The 20,778-nt window shown below is 37.5% G+C and overlaps 6 protein-coding genes across 9 annotated transcripts; 3 read left to right on the top strand and 3 right to left on the bottom strand.

Moving 5' to 3' along the window:
• The first annotated feature begins 1,669 nt into the window (after positions 1-1,669).
• Positions 1,670-2,880, top strand: LOC108661363 (dehydration-responsive element-binding protein 1D-like). The gene has a single exon (XM_018117563.2). It carries the CDS (start codon positions 1,895-1,897, stop codon positions 2,582-2,584), a length of 690 nt encoding a protein of 229 aa, XP_017973052.2. The 5' UTR covers positions 1,670-1,894; the 3' UTR covers positions 2,585-2,880.
• Positions 2,881-3,279: 399 nt separating this feature from the next.
• On the bottom strand, positions 3,280-6,510 carry LOC18605490 (uncharacterized). Its single transcript, XM_007038520.3, has 5 exons — positions 6,134-6,510; positions 5,419-5,680; positions 5,137-5,333; positions 4,410-4,597; positions 3,280-3,982 (listed from the first exon to the last, which is right to left on the bottom strand). The coding sequence occupies exons 1-5, from the start codon at positions 6,235-6,237 to the stop codon at positions 3,696-3,698; spliced, it is 1,038 nt and encodes a 345-aa protein (XP_007038582.3). The 5' UTR covers positions 6,238-6,510; the 3' UTR covers positions 3,280-3,695.
• Positions 6,511-6,730: 220 nt separating this feature from the next.
• Positions 6,731-12,291, top strand: ABCB28 (non-intrinsic ABC protein 8). Its single transcript, XM_007038517.3, has 16 exons — positions 6,731-7,239; positions 7,317-7,504; positions 7,606-7,629; positions 7,713-7,814; positions 8,129-8,219; positions 8,753-8,853; positions 9,040-9,090; positions 9,204-9,332; positions 9,499-9,561; positions 9,641-9,920; positions 10,324-10,472; positions 10,539-10,628; positions 11,253-11,387; positions 11,467-11,523; positions 11,661-11,717; positions 11,936-12,291. Exons 1-16 carry the CDS (start codon positions 6,813-6,815, stop codon positions 12,170-12,172), a joined length of 2,181 nt encoding a protein of 726 aa, XP_007038579.3. The 5' UTR covers positions 6,731-6,812; the 3' UTR covers positions 12,173-12,291.
• Positions 12,292-12,751: 460 nt separating this feature from the next.
• Positions 12,752-13,967, bottom strand: LOC18605488 (ATP-dependent Clp protease ATP-binding subunit). The gene is made up of 2 exons (XM_007038516.3): positions 13,423-13,967; positions 12,752-13,331 (listed from the first exon to the last, which is right to left on the bottom strand). The coding sequence occupies exons 1-2, from the start codon at positions 13,864-13,866 to the stop codon at positions 13,056-13,058; spliced, it is 720 nt and encodes a 239-aa protein (XP_007038578.2). The 5' UTR covers positions 13,867-13,967; the 3' UTR covers positions 12,752-13,055.
• A 580-nt stretch (positions 13,968-14,547) lies between these two features.
• Positions 14,548-18,151, bottom strand: LOC18605487 (calcium-dependent protein kinase 26-like). 3 transcript variants are annotated; one of them, XM_007038512.3, is made up of 5 exons: positions 17,959-18,151; positions 16,444-17,403; positions 16,020-16,316; positions 15,226-15,624; positions 14,548-15,136 (listed from the first exon to the last, which is right to left on the bottom strand). In XM_007038512.3, exons 2-5 carry the CDS (start codon positions 17,030-17,032, stop codon positions 14,865-14,867), a joined length of 1,557 nt encoding a protein of 518 aa, XP_007038574.2. In that variant the 5' UTR covers positions 17,033-17,403; positions 17,959-18,151; the 3' UTR covers positions 14,548-14,864. The 3 variants fall into 3 exon arrangements, with proteins under 3 accessions (XP_007038574.2, XP_088660582.1, XP_017972961.1); XM_088804456.1 differs by having other exon boundaries at positions 17,988-18,151; XM_018117472.2 differs by lacking the exon at positions 17,959-18,151 and adding an exon at positions 17,819-17,837.
• A 159-nt stretch (positions 18,152-18,310) lies between these two features.
• NPQ6 (YCF20-like protein (DUF565)) lies at positions 18,311-20,221 on the top strand. Of its 2 annotated transcripts, XM_018117590.2 has the most exons (3): positions 18,311-18,499; positions 18,966-19,164; positions 19,283-20,221. In XM_018117590.2, exon 3 carries the CDS (start codon positions 19,323-19,325, stop codon positions 19,779-19,781), a length of 459 nt encoding a protein of 152 aa, XP_017973079.1. In that variant the 5' UTR covers positions 18,311-18,499; positions 18,966-19,164; positions 19,283-19,322; the 3' UTR covers positions 19,782-20,221. The 2 variants fall into 2 exon arrangements, with proteins under 2 accessions (XP_017973079.1, XP_007038573.1); XM_007038511.3 differs by lacking the exon at positions 18,966-19,164.
• The last annotated feature ends 557 nt before the right edge of the window (positions 20,222-20,778 follow it).

Raw genomic sequence — 20,778 nt, 5'->3', positions numbered from 1 at the left:
TATTTTATATTTTTTTAAAAGCATATGGATATGTTTATTAAATATGTAATAGTACATGTCATACTTAACATATTTATTAAAAGACTCGTTTAAATTTTATATGATACTATACGATTGATAACTCATTTAAATATTAACCAATTAACATGATAACACAATTATATTAAAATATTTTTTATTAATAATTTAATTTTAACATATATATGGGCAAAATATAAATTTGTTATTCAAAATTAAAACTAAAAATTGTCCAACAATAATAACAGAATAATAATATCCATCAAGCATCAACATCAACATAAGTATAATATAATCCAACATCAACATAAGAAAACCATAATAAAATTCAAAGAATATCCATAGTCCATCAATATAATAAAACACCAAAAGCTAAAATTGAAGGCTCTTTTGCCACTGTAACATCATTTGTATACCACAAAACCTATTTGTAAAATAAAAATAATTTATTAATATCATTTGATAAAATGCATATGAGTTATTTATATAAATCACAATGGGTAAACGATCGACATGTTAAATCAATTAACTAAATAAGTAAACAAATTATACGAATCGATATAGTAACATGATTAAAACAAATTTAACAGGTCTTAAATGAGTTAATTAAGGAAGTTTGACATGAAATTAATGTGTGGATAAAGTTGATACGCGAACCTAACTACTCTAAATCCAAATCAACTTAATTTCATATGTCATATACAAAATCGTTAAGTCTAATTATCATTTGTGATACAATAACTAAGATGAGGTCAAGGTGAATTCAAATAATAGGTTGGTTGTGTTAAAAAGGTTTGACATTCCTTCTGTATACAAATCTTAACAATTCATGATTGACATAGTCTACACTTGAAGTTATGATAATTTGTGACTTGAACAACATTTAATAAAAAAAAAGTTTGCTTGCATGTTGAAGAAGTTTTAGCAAATGCTCAAAGACCATGTGCTTACCATTAAGTACATGCAGATATACTTTATTCTGTTCTCATTGACAAAAATAAATTCAATTTATTTACTGAATAAATGGAAAACAGACAAACTCAATTTTAACTTACTATCCGGATTTACATGCTATATATTTTGATTACAAATTTTGTTAATTAGGAATCATATTCATATAACAAAATATTTGTGAACATGTTATAATTTAAGAAGACACAAAAAATAATATACTATATACCTACAGAAAAAAGTCCCTCAAACTCAAACATTTGTATGAATTGAAGTATTAAAAGATCAAACTTTTACGAAGTCGAGGGTCGCAGGGGAAGGAAATCGGGCGAGTAAATTGTCTACTCAAAATCCAACAGATAATACTGAAGCTGACCCCTTTGACTCCGACAGGTACAGGTACAGATACATTCTCTCAACATTAAAAATCGAAAACCCGACTAGTCAAATATCCTACGTGTCGTCCCCTAGTTGTGAAAAACAGACAGCTGGCTACGAAACCTAGACCTACTCTTTTAGAATCCTTCTTATCGCGAAAACTACGTTCAAAGCGTGGATCCCCACCCCCCCCCCTACCCCACAAGCCACAGCCTGGATCCTCTTCACTTTCCGTGTCCGCCTCCCTTTTTTTGTTCTGTAAAGAAGGTCAATTTCTAGACCATCCGGAGAACTACATTTATATAACACGCCATTTCACACTTCTAAATTCTAATTCACTCAATCAGTGAAGCAAAGCTCATCAGTTTCTTAGTACTTACAAATTCTCAAGTCCAAAAAGCTAATCATTTCCTATAACTTAAGAAGCTTTTGTTTACCTTTGCTCAGCTGAAAGTTCACTTTCAAACTTCACTTCAAATACTCACAGTCAAACGTTGCTCAACTGGAAGTTCCAAGTGTTACTACTGTTTTATCCCTCATTTCAGAAATGGATTTTTTTGCTCAGGATTATGAGATGCTGGATTCTGGGTCCGTTTCCTCGCCGATTTCCGATAGTGGAAGTGTGAATGGTCGACCGGCGAATTTCTCCGATGAGGATGTGATGCTAGCTTCGAGTTATCCGAAGAAGAGAGCAGGGAGGAAGAAGTTCCGGGAGACTCGGCACCCTGTGTACCGTGGAGTTCGCCGGAGGAACTCCGGGAAGTGGGTTTGTGAAGTGAGGGAGCCAAACAAGAAATCGAGGATTTGGCTGGGGACTTTTCCCACTGCGGAGATGGCGGCGCGCGCACACGACGTGGCGGCGATAGCCCTGAGGGGAAGGTCGGCTTGTCTGAACTTTGCGGACTCCGCTTGGAGGCTTCCAGTTCCGGCTTCTAGGGATCCTAAGGATATTCAGAAGGCGGCGGCAGAGGCGGCGGAGGCATTTCGATCGGCTGAGCATTCGGATGGGAACTCTGGATATGATGCAAAGAGAGCAGAAAACACGGAGGCGGAGAAGATGACAGAATCTGAAAATGGGTTTTATTTGGACGAGGAGGCGATATTTGGGACACCGAGGTTTTTGGCAAACATGGCGGCAGGGATGTTGCTGTCACCTCCTCGTTGTGGGTATAATGGGAATGAAGAAGAATACGATGCTGCTGATGATTATGTACCCCTATGGAGTCATTCCATTTAAAATTACTTCAATTTAAGTATACAGCCATGAGTTATACAGCGTGCCTTGGCTGATGGTTGGTTGCACCAATTGTTTCCGTACTCGAAATTTTTGGGGCTAGTACGGATGATGTATATTTGTAGTTCTCTTAAAATTCTCCTACAAGGTAAGCACACACGAGCGCTCTAGCTTGTAAGTTGTATCACACTGATTCGAAAGATTTTTCATTGACAATGGTCTTAGGTATTTGGTTGACTTGATCGATTCAATGAGAATGCAAGGGTATACTAATATAGGGGCAGTTTGGTTATCCAACATTTGGGATGTGATTTCTTTTTTAAAATCTTTTACTTGATGAAATAGATTTTCCGCAGCTGACGCCAGCATCAACAAAGGGTTATGTGACCCTCCAATGTGGATATTGTGGGGTCAGGGAACTCAGCAATCAAGTTGTACTAAAGCAGATAATGGAACACCCAAAAAAGAAAAAAGGTGAAAAAATTGGAGGTTAGAAGCTTTTATGGAATGGAGACGTTAATTTCAGAATGCCACCAAATCTGAGCATTCCGCTGTAAATAGCCCGAGGCTTTTTAAGTCCAAGCTAAGCTTTGCCCAATTATAGTAAGGTTTAAACAAATGGGCTTCTCAGCATCTCGGGGCCTTATCTCCTGTATGTCTTGGCTTCAATATGGTTTAAAATTCTTTGCACAACAGGAGACAAAACTAAATTCATTGTAAAATGACAAGAATGCTTACAAGTGACATCGTTCCCTACAAACACTGACTGATCAAGCAATGCAAGTAAAACATGCCTGATTGAAAGATACCACAAATTTACATTGAGATTGGATTGCCTTTGTGAATATGTACCGATCATCACGAAAAAAACAAAGACGAGATTCTAAAAAATTGGACTTCAATTACAGTGCATATCTTTGCATTGCGAAGAAATTTTCAACCATCAGCAAACAAAATGCGAAAGAGTCCGGCCATGTTAAGCATTCTAGAAAAAAACGCAGAGACACAGAGGAGCCATTGATGTTTCATGCACAGGTGAGCTTGATCACGGGTGAGTTTGGTTACTTGACAGATTTCACCATCCGGTTAGTGCATGCGTTCCATTAAAGAAATATCACTTTATTTTCTTAAGGAGGGTTGTGGTCCTGAACTCAGCATCGTCCCTGACAAAGCTCCAGCAAATGTAAGTAAGCGGGATACTAGCAGCATGCCAGAGGGCATGAGCATCAACAAACCCCCTATAAGGTGGGAATTCATATATTTCCAAAAGCACAGCAAGGCTTCCTCCCACAACAAACAGCCAAACCTTCCAGCGAGATGGATGGCTGGTTACACCAGCCCAAACTCCCCAGATGAGAAGTTGAGCTACCCCCATAGCCATACATACTTTCATATTTAGACCTGCAAAAAAATTTGACTTGTGATGCAACATGAACCAAATGATAGCTGACAATCATCATTAGTGTTCATTTCAAAAAGAATGAAATATAGTTATGACAAAACCGATAAAATGATTGAGCTATAACTGGAAGAGTATTTATGATGAAAGAATAACTCAGCACAAGAGATAGGTGAAGACATTTTGAGAGAAAGTTCAGGAGATCCCAAGTAGCTATCAGACAAGGCCATTTTGAATTGAGTGAGAACTTCGGAAAGAAAATACCAAACTGAACCACTGCTCCAACAGTCTCAATTTATAGTCTACAATATGTTGCAAGTACATAAAATTGCAGAATAAAATTGTACACAAGGCCCAAGTCTAGAGGCTAACGATGTTTAATGTTGAAAATCTTGTTTTGTGCAAAGAGATTAATAAAGAAAGAATTACCATAATCAAGTTTGTAGAAGTTCAGATACAAGATGTGTGTTGTCACAAATGCTATCAGTGGAGCAGCAACCATGACTCTTGAAGCTTCATCTCTCACATCAAATGCCCGTAGTATTGATAAAATAAGACTAAACCCAACTAATGCAACAGCAGATGAATAATCTAGCTTCTCTGTCAACTCAACATCTCTATGGTTAATTAAGTTAGAGAACTCCACATAAGATAAAATCAAAATAGTAAAAAAATTCAACAACATTATACAATGAGTACAAGAATATTCTGCTGAAAGAACAACCATCTGATTATATCGTATTTCTGTTTTTCAGAGATATAGTGATTATTTGTTACTGCTATGACATCATGACTGACTCATCTTCTATATGGACATTGGAAATCATTGTTGCCAGTGAGAACGCTATAAATGCTATGCTGAATCACATGTCAAAACCCTTTTGCTCAAATTATTTTCTGGAAAGCATCAAAAAGTGTTTACATGACTAAGAACTTGACCAGGCTCTGGTATAAGAATTTCTCCTCATTGTTTCAGTGCAATTTATGAAATGTCACCAAATCGATTCTTTGACTTGACATCAGGTTGGCCAAAAAAAGAAAAAGAGTTGTGACATCAGGAAGGAACATTGAACCCTATTTTAAAGTTACTCTAGAACTACAATAAAGGAGATGCTTTGAGATAACTGGTCGAATGAACATAAAGAGGACTGCTTACCGACTGTGAAAAACAGCACTCCAGAACCAGAAGTTCATTGCCAGGACTCCATAGATGTGCCACAAGCCAGTAAACTCGTAATAAGTCCTTTTATTAGGCCTCAAAGGCAACTTATAATACAGAAGGATAAAAAAGGAGATCCAACCATGAAACTGTATTGCAAGACTTAGTGCAGAGAAAGCTACAGCAACAGGCTCCTGAAAACATGTGAACCGAATATCACTACAAGAACAACAATCTAAAAACAACATAATAATGATATAAAGGTGATAAACTAAGAACCTGAATCCCATAGACACGTCGAAAAGGCCATTTTCCATGATATTTGACCGGTTTGTCACCGAGGTTCCCTCTTTGCTCCTCTCTAGCAAGCATACAGTGGTATCGACAATCTGTACGACAGTCCCACTGCTTCCATTTCTGATAAAGGGGCTCTTGTAAATACCATGGCCCATCAATTGGTTTCCCATCAGATGAGAATTTACAGTGTTGAAAGCACGTTTCCCCCACGCACCCACTTTTCTCACAATCCTCCAAACAAGCCCTAATAAATGAACAAACCGCTTAAGAACAATCGAAACAACCTCAAGAGAATCACAATCAAGTTAAATTGCCGCGAAAAGATAAGGTCATAAAAAATAAGCAAAAAAAGAAATATTCTAAATATAGCAATTTCAAACATCATAAAACTCTTATTTATTACAAGAAAAATACTAATTTTAGTACCATTACTTACTAAATTTTATCAAAGTAAATTTAAACACCCTAAAACATAGCTTTTGCATCTCCAAATAAATCCACCAATAAACTTTTCATCCAATTTTTCCTTCAAAGGAAATAAATTAATAAGATAAAACAGCAGCTTTTTCTATCAAACAGTACAAACATAATTAAAGAACTAAAATTATTTTTTTATCAAGCTGCCAATTTTCGTGCGAATAGAATTAAGAAAAGCAAATATAGAGCGAATCGAGAGAAGGAAATCGAGCGAACTTACTTGTAAATCGGATCAGCATCACCTTCACTGGCGTCAAGTGAAGGTACGAGAAAGGAAAGCGCAAAAAAGAGCAGAATCAAACCGCAGGGAGCCATTCGATTCATGGCCAAAAAATAAAAGTCAACAGAGAAAAAAATGATTCGTGATTTTTTTCTACAGAATAAAGGATTCCTGATTGAGGTTCCGGATATGACGTGGTGGATTCTGTCCCATGGAGTGGAAAAGAGAGAGAGAAAGTGAAAGAGTTCGATTTGAAGAACCGAGTTGAGCTGGTAAAACGAACTCAGTAGAGAAAGAAAGGGACAGAGGTGAGTCAGTTTTCAGGGGTAGAGGCAAGGAATCGTCGAGTTTTGTGTGTTTTTTTATGGAGAATCGTGACCGTGATGGGGGCAGCGACCAGAATCCCGTGAAGAGCTGATCTCAGTAGCGATCCATCGTATGACACGTGGATATATAATTTTACCAAAATGACATCCGAGTTCCACCATGATGATGCTTATGCCCCTGGCATTGACCATTTTTAAACGTCGCCGTTTATTTTCTACCAAAGCAGTTACTTCCACGTGAAAAATACGTGCTAGAACCGTTGGCGAATTAAACCAAGAATTTGGACAAAAATTCTCAAAAAATCAAAATTATCTCTCTCTCTCTCTCGCTTTTCTTTTCTATTCATGTGTCCATGGCCACTGCCTCCGCCTCAATAACCGTGCCTCTCCTTCACCATCTCAACCCGACGCGCTTCTCCAGTAGCACATGCCACGCGCGCAAGCTCAAGCTCAAGCTCAAGCTCAGTCTCTCTCAAAATTCCCCTCTCCACCAATCATGTACTTTCCCGCCAATTTCTCTCCCCACAACAACAAAATCCAGACGACTGAACGTCTCGAGTCCAGTATCTCGCGCTTACATCGCCGGGCCTCCGATCGTGAGCGAGCCTGACCCGAAAGTCGACGAGCCGGATCCGGATATCGAGAAAGCTGAGCCGCCGAACTTGATCAGTCGGAGGCTACTATGGGGTCTTCTGGTTCGGCACAAGCTCAGAATCAGCGTCTCGGTGTTGGCTCTCATTGGCTGCACCACGTGTACTCTCTCAATGCCCATATTTTCTGGTAAGGGATATCTTTGCTGATGTTAAGTTAACAAATTAAAAGATTTTTATGCTAATTAAGATCAAGGAAATGTATAGGACGATTCTTCGAAGTGCTTATAGGCGCCAGACCCGAGCCGTTATGGAAGCTGCTTAGCAAAGTTGGGCTTTTATACTCATTGGAGCCCATTTTCACAGTTATTTTTGTCGTAAATATGAATACCATATGGGAGAAGGTTATGTCAACACTTCGAGCTCAGATTTTTAGAAGAGTTTTGATTCAAAAGGTATGTAACTTATGATTATTTTTCACTATCTTCTCAATGGATTTGATATTTAAATTGTAGTATTACTTTTTCTAATTGTACTTTTGTCTTTGTCTATGCAGGCGGAGTTTTTTGATCGATACAAGGTTTGTGAATGGTAAAGAAAATAGTTTTTTTTTTTTTTTGGTTAGTGGCTTTTTGTCAAAGTCTAGTGTTTTGCTTCTTATAGGTTGGTGAGCTCAGTGGTTTGTTGACATCTGATTTGGGTTCTTTGAAAGATGTTGTCAGCGAGAACATTTCAAGGGATCGCGGGTTCAGGGCACTTTCTGAGGCAAGCCACTCTATACTAAAGCAAACGTGAGCTAGATGTTGCCTAAAATTAAGAATGTAGTTTGAATTATCTTCGACTCTGGCCAACTTTATTCTTCTTTGACTTGAATTTAGTTTAAAGTTCCTGGACTTCAAAAACAATTTTAGCAGAATTGTTTGAATCTTGAATGCCATTGATAGTTGAGACTAGTCGCTTAAAAACACTATGTTTACCTTTGTATTTCTAGGATTTATGCATGTGTGATTCAACGCAAAGCATCTTTTATGATTGTATTGATCATTTCATTTCAACCCGAGTATTTTATGTTGTTGTAGGTTGTTGGGACAATATGCATACTGTTTGCTCTATCTCCCCAACTAGCCCCAATTCTGGGCCTGTTGATGCTTTTTGTGTCCGTTTCAGTTGGTAAATTCTTTCTCTTTGGAAAGTTTGTTTATTTAGCAGGTTATTCCTTGTTTGAATTTATCTTTATCATAAAAGTAATGTAGGAGTTGTCTTTATCCTCTATGTTACTTTGTAGTGTTTAATACTTGTTGGGAGTCTCACAGTGTCAGATTCATGGTTGTTTATGTGTTTCCATAACCTAAACTTTCTATGTATCACACAAGAATAGATACTAGACTTACTGCCAAAACTTTGTGATACTTCCCTCACCAAATTTGCTGTTGAAGGTGGGCATGTCAATGGTTTGAAGAGTTTTATTTTGTAGGCTAGTTGCAAGTTTGGCATTTCTTCAACTATTGTCTATTTGTCATGTTCACAAATGTGTATATACACTTTTCTTCCTTAAACCCTGTTTCTTCTGACACTATCTAAATTTGATCTGTTAATGATTATTCCTTCATGCTCATTTTACTCCCCTTTTGAAATGTGTCATAGTTATGCAAGTTCATGTCTTTTTTTTTTCTGCTTCTGATGATGATGATTATTCTTTCAAGCTTTATACAAGCGATCAACTGTACCTGTGTTTAGAGCTCATGGATTGGCCCAAGCTTCAATGTCTGACTGTGTGACAGAAACATTTTCTGCAATTCGAACTGTATGTTCTTAAAATGCTATGTCCACCTACCTACTTATCGCTACATCTCCTGATGGAAATTTGATTTTCTTGAACTCCAAAATCTGACAATGCCAATCACTTGATATCTTTGTTTTACTTCAAGATAAAGGTGTGAGTAAAGCTTTGATGTAGGCTTGATTAAAATTATAACTTTGGTTGTCGTAGGTAAGATCCTTTTGTGGGGAAAAGCGTCAAATGTCAATGTTTGGTAGCCAGGTAAGATATTTGAGATTGGCTCTTTTATGTAATTACTAAAGCTTTTATTCACACTGCATAAGTAGTTGAAGTTCTTTGGTGCACTTAACATTTATTTTCAAGGGTTTTGGCAGGTTCTTGCATATCAGAAAAGTGGTATAAAGATTGGGACTTTCAAATCCATAAATGAATCTTTGACCAGGGTTGCTGTCTATATTTCTTTACTGGCCTTGTACTGCCTTGGAGGAAGCAAAGTGAAGGCGGTGAGCATTTCAATCTTGGGATACACTTTCTCTTAACTATCTTAAATGTTCGTGTTATTCATCCTAAATGTTTAATTTTAACCATTTTCCTCTGAGCATTTTATTTTTGTCATTCTTTCATACTAAATGTTTGTCTCTCTCTCTCTCTCTCATATGCTGATTGCAGGGGGAATTGTCTGTTGGAACTGTGGCTTCTTTCATTGGATACACTTTTACATTAACCTTTGCTGTGAGTCCCTTTTCACCCTCCACACTCACGTATGCTTGCACCTTATGATATGTGCTTTCCGCTGTAACACTCATATCAGGTTCAAGGACTGGTTAACACATTTGGAGACCTACGGGGAACTTTTGCTGCTGTTGAGAGGATTAATTCATTTATATCTGGAGCAGAAATCGATGAAGCCCTTGCTTATGGTTTAGAAAAAGAAATCCAGAAAAAAGAAGTTGATGATGAAAATATCAAATTGTTCATCTCCAATGGTGCTTTTGAGAAAAATCAACAATTAAATTCACATTACATGTCAGCACTGAAATCAGCTAGCAATGTGGGAAGACTAGCTTGGTCAGGCGATGTTTGTCTTGAAGGTATTATTGTATGCTGTCTGCCTAATTTCTATATGAGGCAGTCTTTGTATTGTATTTTTTGGAAGATTTGTATCTTCTTATTACGAAAATATAAAATATTTTTACATTAAGTGAAATGAGGAAGTTTTTGGTAAGAGGAAAGTTTCATACATATATCATACTTTCTTTTTCTGAACAAGTTTAAAATAATTTAGGCTTTTTTATGAAGCTTAGAATGTGAATGTAACTCATCTAGTATGTTAGCAGAAAAGTTAGCTTTTAAAGTAAAATCTCTCTTCTTCATCTCCTTCTTTTGTTTTAAATCAGCTTTTTCTGAGTCACTGGTAAATGTAATCTTGGAGCAATGATCAAATATACATACAATATTCTACTGCACCATCTAATGTGCTTCTTTGTCCTGCAGATGTACATTTTTCTTATCCTTTAAGGCCTGATGTGGAAATTCTTAATGGTCTTAATTTGACTCTAAAATGCGGAACTGTAACTGCTCTGGTGGGCCCAAGTGGTGCAGGCAAAAGCACAATAGTACAGCTATTGGCACGCTTCTATGAGGTTTGAAAGAAAATTGTATTTGTTGGTTCCACTTATCTTGCACAAATTGATATTATATTCTTGCAGCCAACGAGTGGTCGTATAACAGTTGCTGGAGAGGATGTCCGAACTTTTGACAAGAGTGAATGGGCCCGTGTTGTCTCCATTGTGAATCAAGTATATATTTGAAACTTGCTTTTCAAAAAAAAAAAAAGTATATATGTGAAACTTCATGCATGTTAATTAGCATTTAACATGAAGGCATTGTACTTGTGCTGTCATTCTTGTGCTTTCTTAACCTCAGCATGATTAATCAAATAACCCGGTCAACTTGCTTTATCAGCCAACCATTGAACTTGTTCATAGGATAATGCTTGTATAGGTTACAAAGCAAAAGGTTACTGTCAATAGTGCACCAGACGTGTTGAATGGTATGAATAGCATTCTTTGACTTACTTTGCTAATCATCGGACAAAGTGAAAATGATGACAAATTATCTCAATCAGAATTGACTCCAGGCTGCTGTCCATAATTTTATGTAATAATAGTTCTGTAGTGTTTGTTTAGATTAAGCGAAACTTTGCAGAAACATATATGCAAGCCTAGCATCATTCATGTTCTCTTATTTCTGAATGTTGTTGTTGTTAATTAGGAGGATTTAATTAATGGCACTTTGGTGCTGGATTGATTTAGTTGGCTTCATCGGTTTAAGGAATAGCTTGAGTTTGATTGGTTAAGCTTGGATGTAATTCAGACTTTATTGTTGCATTTGTCAATGTTGATATGGATAAAATGACACAGGAACCTGTTCTATTTTCGGTGTCTGTTGGAGAAAATATCGCATATGGGCTTCCAGACGATAATGTATCCAAGGATGACATTATTAAGGCTGCAAAAGCTGCAAATGCTCATGAATTTATAATTTCTCTTCCACAGGTTTGTTGGTTTGACTTATGCATCTGTCTTTGTTTTGCAAGCATATTTATTTTCTGCTAAATTTTTGTTTACTTTAAAGGGCTATGACACACTGGTTGGTGAGCGTGGAGGCTTGCTGAGTGGAGGACAGAGGCAGGTAATATACTTAGTATACGTGCATGGTGCTGGTGCATACTTACATTATCTACATGAGTGGATGTATACGTATGTATGTATGTATGAATAACTGGGAAAGGTAGAAGGGGTAACTGATTCTTACTGTTTCATCTTCAGAGAATTGCTATTGCAAGAGCTCTCCTCAAGAATGCTCCTATCCTGATTCTTGATGAGGTAATTTCTTTTTTATGCCTTGTGCATCTGCACATTCTCTTGGTGCAGATCATTCTCAGCCTGATTCAAGACATGAAGCCCGGGCATTATTTAATGCCAGGCCCTAAATTTCTTCCCAAAGGCTTGTTTGGTTGTATTTTTGAGATACTTTGGAACTCCATTTCCATTCAGAAGTCTAAATATTAAAATGCATGCTTTTTATTATTATGTCGTTGCAGGCAACAAGTGCTTTGGATGCAGTTAGTGAGCGCCTGGTCCAGGATGCTTTGAACCATCTAATGAAAGGAAGAACAACATTAGTGATTGCTCATAGATTAAGCACAGTTCAGAATGCCCACCAAATTGCCCTTTGTTCTGATGGCAAGATAGCAGAGCTGGGGACGCATTTTGAATTGTTATCTAGGAAAGGGCAATATGCTTCATTAGTTGGCACCCAAAGGCTGGCATTTGAATAATATTGAATTCGATACATATCATGTCTAAAACAAAGAAGACAAAGGAAAAGAGGAAAAGATGTTATTTAAACTAGTGTAACCACCAATAATGCGAGTAGTAGCATTGACTTTCATGCCAATTCTTTCTACTTACTGCCTTACAAGTGGCTTTTATATTTGCTGCAACCTTGATTTTGCTTGAGGTTAGGCAACTCAATTATGGATTTTCTTTTTGTTCTGGGGGTCGTAAAGAGGAGGCAGGAGTGGTTGAAAATAGTTGTATTTTTCTTTTCGCTTGATCAAAATGTTCATATTTTATGAAGTATCATGTAAAATGCTACAAGACTTTGGCATAGCCAAGCAATGATCAAGCAAATGATCATAAGGCAGTAACCCAGAACGGTTCTGCCACCAACATCACGCCTAAAACAACAAATACCCGAAGACCCCAAACACCTATTGCTATACATTGTAGTACTCTACCCGTTTAACATCATAAATTTAAACAAAGATGTAAAGAACTAATAACTGAGATAATAGTAAGTTACAGTAGGAACTATATTGTTGTAAGTTGCAACAAAGATAATAGTACTAGGAAACTGGTAATAAATAAGTTATACTGTGCCTTTGCAGCGTACATTGTTCACTTACATATCAAAGAAATTTAAAGATAAGTTGTTAGCCGAGGCTAGGTGTTGTAACCAAAGGTTGAGCAATGAGCACCGGATGCCAGATTAGGGTTTTTTTTCAAAGCAGCAAACAGGGGAAGTTCCAAGTAACTCTTCCTGAGTTTTTTTATTTTTTATTTTTTTGGGTAAATAAATACTTATTACACTTTAGATAGTCATGAGTAACATTGTAACAATATATACAACATATTTTTATGTGGTGAAAATTGCATGCTTCATGAAGAATTAGATAAGGTGATGACAGCATTCAGTTTGGCAAGGCATTCAGTGGGAAGACCGAGCAAAGAATTCATGAAGAAATCATCAATAGGGTCAACAGAGGCTACTCCAACCAATTTGCAATTCCCTTTGTTATCCAACCTCTCTCCTCGTCCACTTCTGATCTTTCCTTTTGATTCCTCAGATGTTAAAACTGTCTTCACCAGCAATGGCGGTGCTTTGTAAATACTCCCAACAGAAAAGCAGAACTTGGCCAAGAATTCCAGGTCAACCTACGAAAGCAAATGCAAAGAAACATCTCAATTAATGCAATATTTGCTTCTTTGACAAACTTCTGTGTTACTTTAAGTAAGCTTAGCTTACCTTGCCAGATTCTTGGTTGATGTTTCCCTGAAAGAGTTGAGGGACAATGTCAATCTTCAAAAACGGTGGCAATGACAATCCCAGGAACTTTGTTGTTGCACTTGTCAGTGGTGGAACGTACAGTGTTTTAAGGTCAAAACTAACTGAAAGTTCATTACGGTCGTTGATCTTCGTACCAGTTCCAGTTCCTGCTCCCCCTTCAGCATTATACTCAAAGTCGGGATATCTGGAAATACCTAGCTTACAAGCTCCCAGGGTCTTGAAGCTAATACTATAGACATCAGTCTTTGGCAGCTGGGTTTCGATGGATTTGGTTGTGGAAACAGCTTCGCCTTTGTTTGGTGCATAAGAAGAGAAAGCAGTCAGTCTAGTTCTAAAACGTGGTTTCCTTGCAGGGACCTGACATAAGATTGGTGGTTCCAAGGAGTTCAGTTTACAACCCATTTTCTGTTGGGAATGGAAAGCTTCGTTTTGAGTTCAGAAAAGTGAAAAGAAGAGTAGCACACGTATTCTTGCAATCGAATCATATTATCAGCAAATCCATGTGGAATAACCCAAAGCACTAATTATTTTTGTTCAAATGGATGAATGGAGTATATCAAACTGTGTGGCTGGTTTTTGTTGGAAAGTTAGGACCTTATCTTTTACACTTTGGAAAAATCATGGAATATGGTGAAATTTCGTCCAATTGATGCAATCATGGTGATTTGTGAGCCAAGTTGGTTCTGAATTTAACGTTTACATATTCAAAATCTAAGTCCAAAATAACTGGAATCAAACCGGACCAAAGAAATTAAATCTTCTTCTTCTTTTGTTTCATTGTTTGTAACGGTAAGAACAGACACAGAGCTACAGTCACGATTGTTATTACTGTAAATCACAATTGCCAAATCTTATTGTCAAACTGGACCTTACTCGGTTATCAAATTGCAAATAGAAGTTTCCTTGGGAAACCTACTAGTACAAGCTCAGTTTTCAGGATTTTATCTTTTGCTTCTGTTTTTCTGTTTTTGAAGTAGTTTTCATTGGCATCCACAACTTCGATGGAATGACTTTGAACAAAACCATTGATATGATTGCACCGTTTGCCTAAATTTTTTTGCCACAACATAACAAAGGAAAAGATACATAAAATTTCAGTTGCTGTTATTTATACAATGCCAACATATGAAACCTGGAAAACTTCATACTATCCTTTATACACCAAGCAAAGCCCCAGCAGCCACAACTTGTTACTCTCGTCCTAACTAGTATCAACCAGTGAAAAAGCTAGAAGCAGCACTCAACAGCACTCGTTTGAAGCTGGTGCTAAGCACCGGGAATCAGCAACATGGGCACAAAACACTACCTAATACAAGATTAGCTATAAAATCTTTTACATGGAAATGCAATTTCTGCAAATGTTAATTCTCATCAGAGCTATCCTGACTCATAGCAACAGCTCAACACACAAGAGACGACCTCAGGGATGTGGCAGTTGGGAGATTTGTGCATGATGCCCATCGGATAACTGATTCAGACACCATGAAATCAAGTTGTTCTCGCTCACCATGACCAATGGTGCGGTTCCTTTTGCTGTGAAAGGCCAACATCCTGGACCCACTCGATCCCCCTGTCCTCCTAAATTCAGCTGCCTTGTTCTCCATTTCTCTTGCCTCAGGCCCACAGCAAGGAGAAGAATCTGGCAACACAAGCACCTTGTCTAAACCTGCATCTGCACAATGATGCAAAAACATAATTTGGGATGCCAAATGTAGAACAAATGTTAATATAGAGAGTTGAAAGATGGTTAACACAAATTACCTCCATAAGTTGTCTCCATTCTGGTAACGGTGGTTGAGAAATCTAATTTGCAGTTCTCTTGTTCAACCACAGAACATGGACTGAAGAAAGCAAAGCTTGGCATTGAGGGAACAGGAGAAGAAAGTTCTAAGGTATCAGAATTACCACTGCAGAATGAAAATCCACCCAAGGGGAAGCAAGGTGTAGATGGCTCCACCAAGAAAGAAGAAAATGATGTTCTGCATGTGAGTGCAGGTGACTGAACACCACATATGGTTGGTGATCCAGCACCAAAGCTGATATCCTGATCCCTAGACAAAGAGAATGTGCCACTACCTATTTCCCACTCTCCACAACTTTGGTATATAAGCTCACTTGATTCTTCATGACAAGATTCATCATTCTTCATCCATAAATGATCTGCAAAAAGACGATTCAAAGTTAAGCTTCTTGAGAAGGGAGAAATTACGGCAACAAGTGAGAAAGGGACACTCTTAAGTATTTCTCAGGGCCTACTGGCCCATTCATACTAGTCAGCCAAACAGGCAGCTTCATTCAATTAAAGAAAGTTAGTACAGAAGGTGTTGCAACTCCAAGAATTATGGCTATGGTAAAAACACAATCCCAACATTAATTGCATTGGTTCCTTTGAACTCTTCTAGTGTTAAGCAAATAGATAAAATTGGCCTTCCCATTATGAGGTTTCCATTTACATTAATGCCAGAAAAGATAATAATTAAACAACTATTTTAAAACTGTCCACATGCCCCAAGTATGGATTTATGACGATTGTTTGCAGTGAATTTCCAGCCTACCTAAAACATGCAAAGCAGTGAGTCTTTGAAAAGGATCTGTATTGAGCATTCCCCTGACTAAATTCTTTGCAGAATCAGAAATGCGATCCCAAGGATCTGATGGGAACTGCAGATCAGCTGCCCTCACAGCATCAAATATTCGTGACTTAGTCTTACCCCAAAATGGTGGTGTCCCACTAAGGAGTATGTACAGAATCACCCCAGCACTCCAAACATCAGCAGCCTGATTATATCCCCCCACCAAAACCTCAGGAGCTATATAAAATGGACTCCCAACAGTCCCATGCAAACACTGCCCTGTTGGTAACAAAACCCAAAATGGTTAAAAACATAAAAACCTAAAAATGTTTGAGGAAGCAAGCAATCACTATGAGAAAAATTGTTCTTGGTTAGAGAAAGTGAAAGAAGAAATGTATAACTATACCAGGCTCAATGTACGTTGCAAGACCAAAATCTGCTAGTTTGATTGGCGATGATGAGGCTTTTGTTGCTAAGAGGATATTCTCTGGCTTTAAATCTCTATGGACAACCCCAATTTCATGACAATATAGGACTACTTGCATCAGATGCCTGAAGAGAACTCTAGCCTCTGCCTCAGAAAAACGCCCATACTTCTCTAACCGGTGGAAAAGCTCCCCTCCTGCGCAAAGCTCCATCACCAAATGAACATAGTCCTCATCCTCATAAACAGCCTTCAGATCTACAACATTTGGATGTCCTGATAACCTAGTCATAATTTCAATTTCAAGCTTGACACTCCTTGCATCATCAGATGTTACCAATCTATCTTTAGATATCGATTTGCATGCCAGTACCTCTCTAGTCAACTTATCTGAGCACAACCTGATAACACCAAATTGACCCCAACCCAATTGTTCTCCAAGAATGTATCGATCTTTCAAATTTGCAGTCTGTTCAGTCTCCAAAATTGTTTCACTCAAGCTTGCAACTTTGAAGCAATTGCACGGTTGCTTTGACGTTTCACTGATGCTGTTGCTCTTGGCAACAGCCATAACACTTTCTAGCCCTTTAACCAATCCAAAAATGATTCAGAATCTCCGTTTATGACCCTATGTTCTTGGCAGCAGTAATAACTTAAGCTCCCAAAGAATCAAGGAAGTCGAATTTTAGGTCAAAATTTTGATTTATATATTTTTCTGTTCACATAACTCGTCGTCACCAAATCCATACGTGAGGTCAAGACTCCTAAAACATAAGACTTTCAAGGCTAGTTGTTGAACTTTGACAGCAACACTCACTGTGAAGAACACAACACCAGAATTCGTGACAGCATGACCTTAAAATGGAACAGTGTGGCCCAAAACATCATAATCTTAAACGCACAGCCGAGGATTCATCTCAGTTCTTATCAGATTGCCTGGATCTGTAAAAAGATTGAAATTATCAGCTTTCAATCAAGCACTTTAATTCAACTCCCAAAAAAAAAAAAACATTCTTTGTGGATTAAATTAGAAACTATAATATTTTTTTTTTAAAATAGAACTATAATACCATGCAAGTCCAGTTTGAGAAAAACCTCACATAAATACATCAATATAGTTTGTTAGCTCAACAAACTTTAATCCCAGCTCAAAGCAGAAAACGAATCACATTCCAACATCAAATAAGAAACAAACAAACTTTATCATACCAAAAGCTCAACAAAAAAGATTACCAATTGAAAACCCTAAACACCTAAAGAACCACCTCAACACCTTAAAGCACCAATACCCATCAGCTAAAAAGCCGGTAATCACATAAAAAAAAGCAAAATTCAACAGAAACCCATCAAAATTTACCTCAGAACAAAGCACCCCCAGATCCAAAATCTTCCCTTCCCCACAAACAAAGAAACAAAAACCCACTTTTCAAATTCAAACACACAAAACAAAACACAGACCAAAAAACACTATGAAGATTATAGAAAGAGAAACAAAACCTGGCTAGGAATAAAGAGAGAGAGAGCACCACAGAAGAAGAAGAAGTCCGTTGGAGCAGTGATAGAAAGCTCCCCCAAGCAGACCTCTCTCTGCGGGCTCTTCTTTTTGGTCTCTTCTTTTTTAAGTTTACTCCGAGGAAATTTTTTCTTTTTTCAAAAGGAAAAGGACGAAAACAATGCTTCGAGGCTTTGAGGTATGGCTGTTGGTTCCTTTTGTTTTTTGTCGTTAGTTTGGCTCTGTTGTTTGAAATTTCCTCGGACCCGAAGTTTAAGTTTGATTCAGTTTAATTATGTTTATTTTTTACTTAAGAGAATTCATGTCAAAGTTCTGTTAAACGGCGGGTTGACTTCTACTAACCCCAACCTGCGAAACGTTTCGTTTTTCTCTACTGAAGTGAAGTTAAAAACGCTGCCCCTCCCTATTCCCCGTCTCTATTTCCAGTCTAAAGGAAAAGAAAAGAGCGCCCCCCCTGTATCCAAAGGAGCCATATTTACAAAATTGGAGCTGGAGCTGGAGAATCTTATGGGTTTCCGTTCGTAGGTAAATACTCTTTAACCATGGCTTATTCGAAGGCATTGAAGTTTGCAAATTTTATTCTAATCTGCATTATTTGCAGATGATTAGCATTGAACTTTTTGGAAATGGGGATTTTTGTTCTTCTATTGTTGATTATTACGGAAAGTTTGTTTAAGCAAAGTTCATTATAAGCTGCTGACATTCAAGCATATGTCTTTTTGTTAAGCTCGGATTTTGAATTACCTCAAGTTGGGTACTAGGTTGTAGATGTGATTTGGGATAATGGGTTTTGGCCTGGACTCTTTTGTTTATTCTTGGTTGGGGAAAAAATTAATTGAATTTGCTAATTTAGACTGAAAGTATTGTGTTGTTAGATGAGTATTTTGTTCATTTTTATGTTATGAGCTGGGAAGAAGTAAAGAGTTAGCAGTATATTTTGACCATATAGGTGAATGATAACAATGTTTTGCTTTTCTTTTTTTTTTCCTAGAGTTGAATTGGGGCTGTTCCTAATGACATGAAGGATCTCATTACATGCATTCTGAACACAAATTTGCATTCCAATGCAATGTCATAAGCTGTCCAGCTGAACCGCATATGTTAATGGATGCTTGCAGACCATTCAGTCTATAGCTGCTTTTGTTGAAAATGATACAAAATTCAATTATGTCATGATACAATAATATATGGTATATACATTTGTGTATTTGATTTGGTCTTTTTGTTTTCTGTGAGCATTTCATTCTTGTTTGTGTTTTCTGCTATCCTGGTTCACCTTCAACTTTTTCCTCTACCTGTTTTTTCCAGGAGTGGTATTCTGATTGCCCTTTTGATGAAGAATTTATAAATGGCACTTATGATTTTGCCATCCGCAAGCCTCCTCAAATTTCGTTTGAGTCCTCAAACTAGACTTTCACGCCGAAAGTTATTTATTTCACGATCATCACCTGGGTTTCTTAACATCCGAGCTGTGCAAGAAAATGGCAGCCCTCGAAGACTAGTTGATATCATAAGGCTTGTGCCAGATATCACTAGGAATTACTTTCGAAGTCCTTCTCGAAGGGCACTATTTGGTGGAATCTCCTTGTTGGGTGGTTTTTATGTTGCACAAACAATCTCTCTGTCCTTTGGAGCTTTAGGAGTCAATGATGTGATTGCAGCAGTATTATGTGTGCTCTTGACAGAGTATGTGACAAGGTTTTATTACAGCCGTCCAAAGGTAACATTCCCAATTGCTCTTCTCAACAATTTCAAGATGGGTTTCACCTATGGACTCTTCATTGATGCTTTTAAGCTTGCCAGTTGATTGTATCTGGTTGTCTTAACACTTGCGATGGTCATTCATACTATTAAGTTTACAAAACTCTCGACTTTCCTTTAGGTGTATATTTTGTAAACTACACTTTTTCCCTCTTCTTCTGTCACATCTTTTTTTTTCCCTGTTTTGTGGTTATCTCTTTAATCCTTTTCTTCTCATTTGCTCTAAATTCATATATGCTTCTTTTTGTGTTGTTGTAAGTATGTAAATTATCGTCTGCCTACATATTGGTGAAGAGAACTCTCAGACGAAATAGGTTTTTGATGTATGGTTCTATTATCTTAATTGTTATTTTGTAAAGCTAGTTACATAGTTATCGAGACAAATGTCACTCCCCAGTGTAACATCATTACTGAGCTGGACGTGGTCTTTTGCTGCTTTTGTTTACTTACCTGTGGAAACTGCAGTTGTGACTTGTTTTGGCATAATTCCACATCCATTGACCGCACAAACTGCTTAATATTTATGTGAAATGTGATTGATTCCAACCAGATTTGCATGCTTTATTTGGTACTGTGCCAATGAATATTGTAAGACTCCTTTATATGTATGCATCCCAATTCCCAAATTTTGTTTCTTTAATTACCATGGTAATGACATTTTTCAGCACCATGCCCACTTCATAACCTGTTGAATACATGATATGAGCAAACCTTGTTGCATTATTTGTTGTTGTTCTTAAGGTAGCCCCTTACTGATGCACCTCACACTAATTTTCCCCACGGGACAAAACTTGTGTGGTCTATTATGTTGGTACGCTCTGATCAATCTTGGAAGGTGGTATTGTACTGCAGTTTTCTGGATACCTTCAAGTTGTTTAGGCTTTGCTCATGAGCTAGCTCTACTTTGTGAGTCTTTGATGCGTCTCTTAAGGAAGATTCATTACCTGGTCCTTTGGTTACACCACCTGTCTTGTTAGAGGTGCCTGCTCTTTAATTTCTCAAGCGGCAGTTTCTCAAGGAAAGACTGCAAGGCAGGACGCATA

The sequence above is a fragment of the Theobroma cacao genome, chromosome 3, assembly GCF_053813885.1.
Source record: "Theobroma cacao isolate CCN51 chromosome 3, ASM5381388v1, whole genome shotgun sequence".
NCBI lineage: Eukaryota > Viridiplantae > Streptophyta > Magnoliopsida > Malvales > Malvaceae > Theobroma > Theobroma cacao.
Note: the sequence above shows the minus strand (reverse complement) of the source record. Positions and strands in the feature narration are given on the sequence as shown.

Coding starts and splice junctions, on each gene's coding strand:
- LOC108661363 (XM_018117563.2), top strand. CDS start 1,895: ATGGATTTTTTTGCTCAGGATTATGAGATGCTGGATTCTGGGTCCGTT.
- LOC18605490 (XM_007038520.3), bottom strand. CDS start 6,237: ATGAATCGAATGGCTCCCTGCGGTTTGATTCTGCTCTTTTTTGCGCTT. Junction 5,681..6,133: donor GATGCTGATCCGATTTACAA/GTAAGTTCGCTC, acceptor TTCATTTATTAG/GGCTTGTTTGGAGGATTGTG. Junction 5,334..5,418: donor GACGTGTCTATGGGATTCAG/GTTCTTAGTTTA, acceptor ACATGTTTTCAG/GAGCCTGTTGCTGTAGCTTT.
- ABCB28 (XM_007038517.3), top strand. CDS start 6,813: ATGGCCACTGCCTCCGCCTCAATAACCGTGCCTCTCCTTCACCATCTC. Junction 7,240..7,316: donor CTCAATGCCCATATTTTCTG/GTAAGGGATATC, acceptor GGAAATGTATAG/GACGATTCTTCGAAGTGCTT. Junction 9,333..9,498: donor GAGGAAGCAAAGTGAAGGCG/GTGAGCATTTCA, acceptor TGCTGATTGCAG/GGGGAATTGTCTGTTGGAAC.
- LOC18605488 (XM_007038516.3), bottom strand. CDS start 13,866: ATGGGTTGTAAACTGAACTCCTTGGAACCACCAATCTTATGTCAGGTC. Junction 13,332..13,422: donor TCAACCAAGAATCTGGCAAG/GTAAGCTAAGCT, acceptor TTGCTTTCGTAG/GTTGACCTGGAATTCTTGGC.
- LOC18605487 (XM_007038512.3), bottom strand. CDS start 17,032: ATGGCTGTTGCCAAGAGCAACAGCATCAGTGAAACGTCAAAGCAACCG. Junction 16,317..16,443: donor TGCAACGTACATTGAGCCTG/GTATAGTTATAC, acceptor TGTTACCAACAG/GGCAGTGTTTGCATGGGACT. Junction 15,137..15,225: donor AATGGAGACAACTTATGGAG/GTAATTTGTGTT, acceptor ATCATTGTGCAG/ATGCAGGTTTAGACAAGGTG.
- NPQ6 (XM_007038511.3), top strand. CDS start 19,323: ATGGCACTTATGATTTTGCCATCCGCAAGCCTCCTCAAATTTCGTTTG.